Source organism: Myxocyprinus asiaticus, chromosome 25 (genome assembly GCF_019703515.2).
Source record: "Myxocyprinus asiaticus isolate MX2 ecotype Aquarium Trade chromosome 25, UBuf_Myxa_2, whole genome shotgun sequence".
NCBI classification, from domain to species: domain Eukaryota; kingdom Metazoa; phylum Chordata; class Actinopteri; order Cypriniformes; family Catostomidae; genus Myxocyprinus; species Myxocyprinus asiaticus.
In genome coordinates, this window is record NC_059368.1 from 6,288,342 (window position 1) to 6,300,824 (window position 12,483).

The window sequence follows — 12,483 nt, forward strand, 5'->3', positions numbered from 1 at the left end:
TCAGCAGAATAGTTTCTCATCTATTGAAGATTTGTTATTGTAAGTTTTCATCATTGTAAAGCTGGGATTCTCTGTTTTCCAGTAACACCTAGATTGGGCTTCTAGACAACTAAGAAGTCAAGATATTCAACAAAACAGTGTGGAAGCTCTTAGCCCTTCAAAAAAAGACTTGTTGTCTATGGGTGAGCGCTAAAATGTGTTAGAGCACCACCTACATTTCAGATCAATATAATGTGATGGAAGGTTATGGTATTTTATTTATATATATGTATGTATGTATGTATGTATATATATATATATATATATATGTATGTATGTATATATATATATATATATATATATGTATATATATATATATATATATGTATATATGTATGTATGTATGTATGTATGTATATATATATATATATATATATATATATATATATGTATGTATATATATGTATGTATATATATGTATGTGTGTGTGTGTGTGTGTGTTTATTACTTGCTGCTAACCAGTGGAATAAAATTAGAATTTTTGCTCGAAAATAGAGGACACAGAATTGAAATGGCATGCTTTTAAACTTTAGAAATAATAATAATAATAAAAAAATAAATAAATTATGTTTATCATAAAATTGTAAACATATACAATGTTATTTATTAATTATTGCAATTATTTATCAAAATGTAGGGGGTTATCTATAAAATGAGACCATTTTTATTTAATTAGTCCACTGTATTTGTGAACAGAGAGCTTTTAAATTTGAGTGTGAAAAGTTTCAGGTGGCAGCCCAAAAATTCTGCAGAGCGTAAGCGGTTAATTTATTTATTCTTTTTTTTTAATACATTTGAATTGAATGGAATTCTGTCTCTGAAATTTTTCGCAGGCCCCATTACTGACCCCGTTTAAAAAAGCCCTTGTGTATTTTACCCTGCCAACAGTAAGCTTAGTGATGTTTCATACAAAACTTGTTTACAAGCACAAATTGCAATGTGGTGAGTTCTCATTGAGTGAGTTGCATCAGCGTCTCGCTGTCTCTAGTTCTCTTGTACCATTTTGTCTGTTTCTAGATTGCTCTACTTGTGCACACTAATACACTGTGGACTAATTAGATCCCATTGCAAAATCCATCCTTCCTTTTGGCAACCATTCACAAAGCTTCAACACTTTTTATTGAGGTCACCACTTCGTTGAGCGAAACATTCAATCGGCTGCTACCGTGTAATGGAAAGAGTCAAGAGGTATTGAATTTTGCTGATTTGACACTTACCTCATGCTTTACAGACCACAAACCACTTTTACTCACTCATTTCTCTAAACTGCCTTTATCTTCAAACCAGCAGCTGAAGGTGAGAACACAAGGGCGACGTTTTGCAGTACGTTTGCATTTGTTTAATTGATTTAGCTGAATTATGACTGGAGGGCAAGCTTTGTTGGTTTCCGAGTCTCACCCTTAGCGCTGGGTCCAGTCCATTTTAATTAGTCTGTCTTTTATAAAGCGCAGTATCTCAATAAATGCCCATGGACATTACTGAAGCAAATTTGAAGAACAGGTCGAGGCCAAGTGCAGCACATATGAGTGCTAATTGAAAATTCACACACACAACTTTCAAACCTTAAGGCTACTTACTGGGCGAACAGGCTTATTTTAGTTCACCTAAAAAATTATGGCGAAATGCATTGACATTTTTGATTTGCTAAGGTTCGGTTTGGTGATATTTTTATAAAAACAAGTATATTTGAAAAAAACACAGAGTATAGTATAAATGCGGGCTTTGTTCGCCTAGGGTCACGTCCACACTACTATGTTTTCGTGTGAAAACACAATTTGCTACTTTAACTTCATCCATTATGTAGGTCTTTAGCTGCACAATTGTATGGGGTCTTCGTTGGTGTATGGCGTGCTTCATAATGTGCCACATATTCTCAATTAGAGACAGATCAGGACTGCAGGCAGGCCAATCTAGCACCAACACTCTCTGCTTTCACATCCATGCTCTTGTAATCTGGGTAATATGTGGTTTGAAGTTGTCCTGCTGGAAAATGCAGGGACGTCCCTGGAAAAGACGGTGCTGGATGGCAGTATATGTTGCTCCAAAATTTTTACATATATGTCTGTATTCATGGTGTTCTCACGGATGTGCAAATTACCCATGCCACAGGCACTGACACACCCCATACAGACACTGGCTTTTGGACCTGATGCTGATAACAGCTTGGATGGTTCTTTTCCTCTTTGGCCCGGATTACACGATGGCTGTGTTTTTAAAAAAACTTTTTGAAATGTGGACTCTTCAGACCAGAAAAACAGTTCCAATGTTCTACTTTCCATCTAAGATGAGACTGAGCCCAGAGAAGTCGGCAGTACTTCTGGACAGTGTTGATGTAGGGCTTCTGCTTTGCATAGTAAAGTCTTAACTTGCATCTGTGGATGGTAATTTCATATTTCATTATTTTCTACTTTAATTTGGAATATGATGGACGCAAACCAACACATTATTCCTAACAAATGGTTAATACAGTAAGTCTGGCATCAGTGCAAAAATATGTACATAACACACAAATGTTGGGTGAAATTGACATTTTTGTAAACTATTTTAATTGATACTTTTTCCACTGCAGCTGTCATATTACATTCTGGGATTGCCTTCTCCATGACAGATTCATGCAATGCCGCCTTGTGAAAGTGAGGAATCTTAGGACCCGTTCACACCGCTGTGTTAGTTCATCCGTACATTGCTTTTTTTCCCTATGTTAACGTGTGCTAGACGAATGTTTTTGACTTTTGCTTTTTTCAGCATCTCGCACAGGAGCGTCATGTTTTCTAGTTGCTGTGTCAAGTAAAAAACAAATGTGTTTGGTCTTAATGGCCCCTTAGCAGGTATCGTAATTACAGTAAGTTGCCTACTGTTTTGAACATCCTTGTCATCTGAAGTGCGCCTTTGATGCCTTAAAATGCTGCCTATAGCAGTTTACTAGGTTTTGGAACAAAGCAATACTCTAATAAGCATAGATGTACATAACACACACGAATGTTGAGCAAAGTAGACATTTTTTTTAAACAAATGTTTCAGTTTTGAATGAATTATTATAAGGATATTAACAATCAACATTTCTCTCGCTTTGTACGCATTTTGGATTATTTTTGTCACTTTGATTGTCATTTTACATTCTGGGATTGCCTTCTCCATGAAAGATCCAAGATGCTGCCTTAGAATCTGGCAAAAGTGAGGTCTCTTGTGGGCTGTTCACACCAAATGCGTTTTTGCGTCCGCCTTTGCTGTTTTTCAATTGTTTTTCTATCTAAACATGCCTAGAGCATGTTTGACCTCTTTGACCATTGTTTTTTTTTTTTTTTTTTTTTTTTTTTTAGCATATCACATGGGACAGCCATGTTTTTAGCTGCTGTATCATTTAGATGCTACATTACATCATTAATTAATAAGAACTTGAAAACACATCTCGAGACACCTGCCTTCAGTTCTGTTATATTCATGGTGCTGCATCCAGTTTTTTTTTTTTTTTTTAATCTCAAGAACATGTTCGGTCTGAACGGCCCCTTAGGAGGCAACATAATTCAGTGACCCAGCTTTTGAAAATGCCTTTGTATCTGGAGAGCGCTTATGATGCCTTAAAATGCTTTCTACAGAGGCAGTTCACTAGGTTTTGGAATAAAGCGATACTCAGCTCTGGACCTTGAAGACCCCTTCCATGTTCAGGCTTTAATGGTTGGAAAGAGCAAGACAAGGGCAATTAGAGGCAAGTCAACCCCTTGCGAGATCACACTGAGCTTTGGCATGGGGATTTGGGGTCTTGTTCTAGGCCACGGTGACGGCTGTTTAGAGCAGTTTGGGTTTCCTCCCACAGCGAAGGCGATGTGAGAGAGATTGAGCTCAGGAGGAGAGAAAGCAAGACAGTTATTTACTGATTTCCTCGCCTCTGGATGTTATCATTATTGTTCTTTAACTAAGCGGGGGGTGAGAGCTACCGGGCCGTCCTGATGTCCTGTCTGGCAAACCTTTATTTACCGATGGCAGGCGCTGAGCCGATGCCATGGATAGGACTCATTAAGAGGAAGTGGGGCGGAAGAGACGACTGTGATTGCAGAACGGTGTCTTGTGGGAAGTCGTTTTCACAGAGCATGGAGGAGAAGCTCATCTGTCAGAGGTGTGTATGGCTTCCTGTAGCTGCTCATCACAGCGTGAGATCGGCTTAGACATCAGTGGGGGGTGGAAGAAGGAAAGAAAATGGAAACTAGATTGTCAGAATTGTGTGCTCCTCCCCATCTTTGGATAGGCTGCTTGATTGACATAATCCTGCAATGGGACCTGCTTTTGGCTGATTTGGTGCACTTTTCTTACTTCCTGTTCTCTGTGTTTTTATGTCAGCTAAGAAGATAAAATGGAGTAAAACAGGTGCATTTTAACAGTGGTTCCCAACTGGTGGGTCGTGACCCACAAATTAGTCACAGCAGGTCTGTTCTGATACAAAGCTAAATACAAATATTAAAGTGCAACTAACCATAAAAATCATGCTTAGTTAAGATAGGACAATAAATAGGCTTATCAGCTTTTAAAAGGGAGGAGAAAATGCTTCTTATATCTTTTGTTGTTGATGTTAAATGCTGTGTGTCCAATAAAACTCATCCGTCACTTAGTAATATAGCTAATACTAATATTTGACCCAGTGTTTGATCCATGTGTTAGGCTGATAATTTATGCATTTTCAAAACGGTCAATTTTCCTATTCAGCATATGTAATAGTTTTAATAATTATGTATATTGGGGCCTGGGCAGCTCAGCAAGTATGACTACCACCCCTGTAGTTGCAAGTTCGAATCCAGGGCGTGCTGAGTGACTCCAGCCAGGTCTCCTAAGCAACCAAATTGGTCTGGTTGCTAGGGAGGGTAGAGTCACATGGGGTAACCTCCTCGTGGTCGCGATTAGTGGTTCTCGCTCTTGATGGGGCGCGTAGTAAGTTGTGCGTGGATTGCGGAGAGTAGCATGAACCTCCACATGCGGAGTCTCCACGGTGTCATGCACAACAAGCCACGTGATAAGATGCGTGGATTGACTGTCTCAGAAGCGGAGGCAACTGAGACTTGTCCTCCACCACCCGGATTGAGGTGAGTAACTGCGCCACCACGAGGAGCTACTAAGTAGTGGGAATTGGGCATTCCAAATTGGGAGAAAAGGGGATAAAAAAATAATAATAATAATAATTATGTATATTGTTGGGCCTGTCAGGTTCATGGTAATGTTAAGAAATGTAAACATTTGATTTTAAAGTAATATTTTGCCCCAAAATGAAAATTCTTCATTTTTTCCCAAACCTTTATGACTTACTTTCTTTTGCTGAACACAAATGATGTTTAAAGAATATCACGATCTATCTTTTCAACACAATGACAGTGGATTGTGCCTCACATTAAAGTTTAAAAAAGCACCCTAAACTATCATAAAAGTAGTGAATGAGTCTCTTGCATCATATTTTAAGTCTTCCAAAAGGAGTATGATTCCAAACAAAATTCGTCATTTTTCTGCAGAAAATCTTGAGGTTTGTTGCATATTAAGGACTATGCGCGGGGGCCTGGGTAGCTCAGTGGTAAAATACGCTGGCTACCACCCCTGGAGCTCGCTAGTTCGCTAGTTCGAATCCCAGGGCGTGCTGAGTGACTCCAGCCAGGTCTCCTAAGCAACCAAATTGGCCCGGTTGCTAGGGAGGGTAGAGTCACATGGGGTAACCTCCTCGTGGTCGCTATAATGTGGTTTGTTCTCGGTGGGGCGCATGGTGAACTGAGCGTGGTTGCCGTGGTGGATGGCGTGAAGCCTCCACACGCGCTATGTCTCCATGGCAACGCGCTCAACAAGCCACGTGATAAGATGCGCGGGTTGACTGTCTCAGACGCAGAGGCAACTGGGATTCGTCCTCCGCCACCCGGACTGAGGCGAATCACTATGCGACCACGAGGACTTAGAGCGCATTGGGAATTCCAAATTGGGAGAAAAAGGGGAAAAATAAAAAAAAAATTTAAAAAAAAGGAGCACTATGCGCTCCTCCCAAGAAGGTTGTTGGGGGATAATAATCACAAAATCTGTTTTTATTTGAAATTTATTCCTAATTAATTAATTTAATTGAAATTAAATCCCAAATTAATCAAGATCGTTCCAAAATGGGCTAAAATAATGTATATTATGCTAGATACTTCATTATGAATATAGTCATGACTTACAGGAACTCTGCTGTGTCGTGCCAAAACTGCCATTTAGCGGTGATCATATTCAAAGTATAGTTTGTCATACCTTATTGCAAGCATATAGTCCTGCCTCAAACATACACCGTTATTTGATCCAATCTTGCTGTTTCAAGCTGGTAAGAATCCAAACAGAGCAGTGTTTTAATAACTTTTCAAGTCAATCATCCCAAAAATGGCTTACTTAGTGTTGTCTCAGCATATTAAGCTGGGACAGAATCAGCTTAAAAAAACATTGGAGCGGGTTTAAAAAAAAACAAACACATTTTCATATACTTTGATATTGTAATTGCAAAAGACAAACAGACCTTTCAGCCCTAGTCCATTTGCAAGTGGTTGTGTAGTCTACCTGTCTGGCTGCAGGAATTCGAGTGAATTTTTTTCCACCTAAGCAGGAGTTGTCTTTGTCTTATGGTTCAGCACCTTCTCCCAATCTGGGCTTTACTCTCATCTCAGTTAAGACAAAACCCTTCGTTGTGTATTTTTTGCTCTTGCTTCTACTTTTTTCCCACTCTGGTTGTATTTTAACCTGCCCTGGAAAGAAAGCTGAGATTTTGAAAGAGAGAGGGATAGAAATGGAGAGGGTGAGAGAAAAAGATGACAATGTTTTAAAAGAAGGATGCTATAGCGGATCAGACGGGCAGCTGTTGTCAGGGGAGCGAAGAGGAAGTATTGATTCGGAAACATGAGCCAATGGGTAAGGAAGCTTAAGGATGTCTTCACGCATCTCTCTCGCTCTTTCCCTGCTCTTTTTCCGCCTTTCTTCCTGCACCTTAAACAAAAGCCCATTTCTGAGAGGTGATTTGATGACAAGCTGGTGTAGACATGATGCAGGAAGTGGGTATATTTGAACCCTTACACACATACAACAATAGACTTTCAGAGTGTAAAGCTGCATATTCTTAATCCTGATGATGCATGTTGACTGCATGTTTTATATCACTTCTGCTGGATCATTAATACCCAATTTATTTAAGATAAATGCAGTGGCATGTATGAAATATTTAATTAAATGGCTTGACAAGCACTGTTTTCTTATATCCTGCTGAAACAGAAAGTTAGAGCATGCCATATAATCAAAATTCTCTGCCGGTTTTTTTGGAAAAGACTGTACATTTTCAAAGTGAATAACTTCTAAAGGTTCATTTAGTCATCAATAAGGCATTAATATGGATTAAAAGCCACAAAACACCAATTTTGATTTCATGGGTTCTTGCCATAACAATTCGCTTTATAAATGTGATTGTTCTTTTTTTTTTTTTTTTTTACAAAGGATAAACAAGCATGCTTTAATATCTAAACACTACCACACAAAAATACCCAAAAATTACAGTGACCGAACACTGCATCACAGATGAGTGCCCAGGTGGAGGTGATGCATTCATGTAGTGTTGAAGCTCATTTGCCCGGGGATGTATGACACTTGAGGGCATGCAGCCAAACAGATGGTTATGAGTTTAGTTAAGCTCTAATAATTCACTTACACTCTTCATTGGACACACATGCACAAACAGACTCCCCATGTAGGATGTTAGTTAACCTGGATACCAAATTTGAAATAATAATAAAAATAAAAAAAGTTTATCATGTCTAAAATTCAGTATATCGATTTTACTTTAACTTTAGGACTTTGTGTGTGTTTGCAGTGTTTCGGCAGTCAGTCTGTGCATTGGTCGGTGACATGCCATGGTTCATCCTATTTTGAGGTGTTTGGGGAGCAAAAATAGACAAAATTACTGGCCATTTTGAAGCCTTTGGCCTTGTTTCTTTGGCCAAATCACAGTCATGTTGATACTAAGTACAACAGCCTCTGGCTCATGTGATATTTCTTAATTGTAATGTCTTTTTGTGAGTAAAGACGCTGACTACCACCCCTGGAGTCGAGAGTTCGAATCCAGGGCGTGCTGAGTGACTCCAGCTAGGTCTCCTAAGCAACCAAATTGGCCCGGTTGCTAGGGAGGGTAGAGTCACATGGGGTAAACTCCTCGTGGTCACTAAAATGTGGTTCTCGCTCACGGTGGGGCGCATGGTGAGTTGTGCTTGGATGCCGCGGAGAATAGCATGAAGCCTCCACACGCGCTACATCTCCATGGTAACACGCTCAACAAACCACGTGATAAGATGCACGGATTGACGGTCTCAGACGCGGAGGCAACTGAGATTCGTCCTCCGCCACCCAGATTGAGGCGAGTCACTACGCCACCATGAGGACTTAGAGCGCATTGGGAATTGGGCATTCCAAATTGGGGAGAAAAATAAAAAATAATAATTGTAATGTATTTTTAATGCTTTGCTTGTTTGCCACAATAGTGTTATGCTTTTGAATTATCTTAAAGGAATATTGAGGGTTCAATACAAGTTAAGCTCAATTGACACCATTTGTAGCATAATGTTGATTACCATAAAACATTGTTTCGTCCCTCACAAACAGTGAGTATTTTAATGTTTACACATTGGCCCCATTCACTTCCATTGTACAGTAAGTGCCTCTGTAACCCAGATTGTTTTTTTGTTTTTGTTTTTTTCTTCCACAAAGAAAGAAAGTCATGTGAGTTTGAGGTGACATTAGGTTGAAAAAATAATGAGAGAATTTTTATTTTTGGGTGAACTAGTCCTTTAATTTATCCTTAAATACTGCAATTTAATTTGATTTTTTTTTTTTTTAATCGATTGAAAGCCTTATTTAATATTTAGATTTTTGCTTAATATTACAGTATATTTATTTACTGTGACTCTAGTTTGTAGACTCTCACACAAGATATCTGAAGCAGTGTAAAGAAACAACAATCTTCTTTGAGAGCCCCTGCAGTCCATCAATACAGCATGAAGAATAACTGCACTCCCAACTTTTGTCAGGCCCGGTATTTCAGCGTATCGACATCCCCACCAATAAAGTACTCATATATTTGTATCCTCTGTCTAACCCGCAGGTGTTGCAGAGGTGATTGTGATGGTTGGGGGGAGGCAGGCGATCGGAATGAACCAGCGCTCCCTCACGGCCGTCACCTGCTTCAACCCGCAGAACAGCAAGTGGTATCCACTCGCCAGCCTTCCCTTCTACGACCGTGAATTCTTCAGCGTCATTTCAGCAGGGGACAATATTTATCTGTCAGGTATGTCAGAGTTTGGAGGGAACACCATATATCAAGTATGGTGACTCTTGATATATGGCATGGCCGACTGCTTCTCGCCCCATGATCTGATTAAGAATTGGCGTAACATTGTACATTAATCCAAGCATGGGCTTAATGCGTCCAGGGAACTGCCCCTTAGATTTTTCCAGCAACACAATATCAAAACAACTATTGGTAATACAATCCTAAAAACTATATTATATATTAAAATATATTTCATTTAATATTTTATTTATTTCAAATGTATGATCTATTTACAATATTAATGTGGTATATTATTTAATAATAAAATTGTGGTGTAATTGCAATTATTATATTACAAGGAGTTTTATCACGAAAATACTAATTTTATGTATACACAAATATATACATTTTATGTGTATACCAATAATCAAATTATATGTTAATATTCTTTATAACCTGACACGGCATCTTAAAAACACACGCTCCTGCGTAAAAAAATGAGACGCAGTGAAACACTTAAAAGATGGCCATTTAGTGCGTGTTTACAAAAAAATAAACAATTGAAAAATCATGCAGACTGGTGCAGAGTTTTCATTTTTGGGTGAACTGTACAGTCCTTACCCTTTCACTCAAATAAAAAAAAAAAAAAAAAAAAAAAAACATTTTGATTTTTAGAGTGACTGTTGAAACTGCAGGTTATATGTGGACAGATCTTTTTATTATTATTATTATTATTAACCTCAACGGATTTGAGTCAGATCAGATTTTTTTCTGCCTGTGTGAACATGTCTTTTTACTCAAATGCTTAAAAAAAAAAAAAAGGATCATTGGTGGTGATTTGGTGGGACTTGTCCTGATTAGTTTGAGAACCATTGGTCTGTCACCTTCATGGCCAGCTTTATTTTCAGGTTATTTTAGTATTTTTCTTTTCGTTTTAAGGCCATATAACAAATGTTGGTGCCCAAGCTACATGAGTGAACCGTGTATATGAGTGTACATTTACTCCAAAATTTCCAAGCGCTGTTGAACAGACATTGTTATGTTAAATCATATGGTGTGACTGGTACACCGTTCTGTTCACAGGTGGCACAGAGTCGGGGGTGACAGTGGCAGAAGTGTGGTGCTACATGTCACTTCTGGACAACTGGAACCTGGTGTCCCGAATGACTGTTCCTCGCTGCAGGCACAACAGTCTGGTGTATGATGGCAAACTCTACACTATTGGAGGACTCGGAGTGGCTGGAAACTTGGACCATGTGGAAAGGTGATTTTTCCTACCATTAACTAGAGTTTGGGATAAAATCGATTCGCAGATGCATTGCGATGCTTTTGTGAAGAATTCTGCATCAATGCACAAAAATTCATATTGCACGTTTCCTCTTGGTAATCGTAGAGCAGCTTGTTCTTGTTGCTGTCAATTCCAGAGAACCAAGTTTCAAAGCTTGTCATTTAGTCATGTATATACAGTATATATGTATATGTGCTGAACTGAGTACTGGATGAATGTTTCTTTCTCTGTTCATATCTCCTATTGTGAATAAGCTAACCTCTGAGCAAGACTGTGAAAATGGGCCCGTGCTCCTATTACAGGCGGTGCAGGAGGGCGAGATTAATCAGGGCAATCAAAAAACATTATGGGTTGTATTAAAGGAGCCCACCGCAGCTCATTACTGTCCTGAAAGGAGCTCAGGAATCCCTATCAGCACATAAGTCCGTCAAAATGAAAAACCTATAATTTGATATTTCTTTTTAATGCCTTCAGTGCCATAGCGTTATGTTGGAAAGCAACCCCTCGACACCAGTGTGCTTAACGAAAAGGACAACTATAGGAACTCACCAACACACTGGGTCGCATTCACTATCCATGCGTATGCACGTATCATCACAGCTATGTGCGAACGTTTCCACACAGAAATCATGATTTATTCATAAGTTCACACTGATGTGTATTCTAAATGTATGATAAAATTCAGAACCAACCATGTGCAAAAATCACAGGCCACATCCAAACTCATCCATTTTTATTTGAAAACTATTGATTTTCGGTACATTTACACCACTCATCCACACTGTTTTTGTCCAACAAAAATGGAGCATTTCGAAAACTCTCTCCGTTACTGCATACTTTGGAAAACGATGATGTTAGGAAATTGAAAACTAAGTTGTCAGATGAAAACGCATTAGTGCAGATGTGTCCACAGACTACTCGGTCAGCCAGTCACGGATTGTCTAGGCCGATATATAAAAGATGTCTATTGTGTTTCTAGAGGTTTCAAGAATGGCACACTTCAAAGATCTTTCTGCTTGTGCATCTTCACAGAGCATTCCGACAAGGTTGAAAAAAGTGAAGAATTGCTGTACAGGGGAGGTTGTGTGAAAAAGTCCTTATTTGGAGATTATTTGTGCATGTTTAATGCAAATTACTAACTGCACACACTCCCTCATTTAGAATAATCCAGATAATATGCTCCTGTTGTGAATCGGACAGAAATTTTGTGTAAGAACTTTATCTGTGCACATAAGAATGCAATGTTTAGTGAATGAAATCCACTGTATGTCCTCCCCCCCAAAAAAGAATTGGAATGTTGTATACGATCACATCATGTGAATTATTCATGCTGGTTTATGTAAAAAGCCCTCAAGCATGCAAGCCATTATTGGATGTGAACCATTACCCAATGGAGCTGTTGAACCTGCATGTATTGCATATGATATCAATATCATAACCCAACTCCCCACCATTGCGTTACTATTATTGATACGAAGCTTGCATGTTTAGCTGAATGACTGCTTGCCGTACCTCAAAGTTCTGTAGTGCCACAGGGATAAAACCTTGTTATTTTTGTGAATAGCCTGCCATTGAATTGCAGCAAATTCGAACACCTTGAATATTCAGTGTTACTTTGCACCCAGTGCTCTGCATGAGTATGTGTGTACACCGCAGGCAGGATATGTTGCAGGCTCTCTACGGTGATGCGTGTCACCAGCTGTATCGCAGCAGTGAGCGCGCTAGGATTTGATCACCAGAGCGACTCTAGAGTGTTTCCGCCTCTCCCAGAAGAGCGAACACTCTTCACGCGCCAACTCATTTTATTTCCCCTGTCATTAAGTCATTTACGGTGTGTCAACGCTAAACTAACACAGCG

The 12,483-nt window shown here is 39.1% G+C and overlaps 1 protein-coding gene across 2 annotated transcripts in view; it reads left to right on the top strand.

Annotated features, from left to right (window-relative positions):
- Nucleotides 1–12,483, top strand: part of LOC127415642 (kelch-like protein 29) — a 378,370-nt gene that overhangs the window by 330,881 nt on the left and 35,006 nt on the right. For both annotated transcript variants that reach the window (XM_051654419.1, XM_051654420.1), the window contains exons 10-11: nt 9,170–9,352; nt 10,421–10,601. In XM_051654419.1, coding sequence (XP_051510379.1) covers nt 9,170–9,352; nt 10,421–10,601 — 364 coding nt within the window. The remainder of the gene's footprint in view (nt 1–9,169; nt 9,353–10,420; nt 10,602–12,483) is intronic.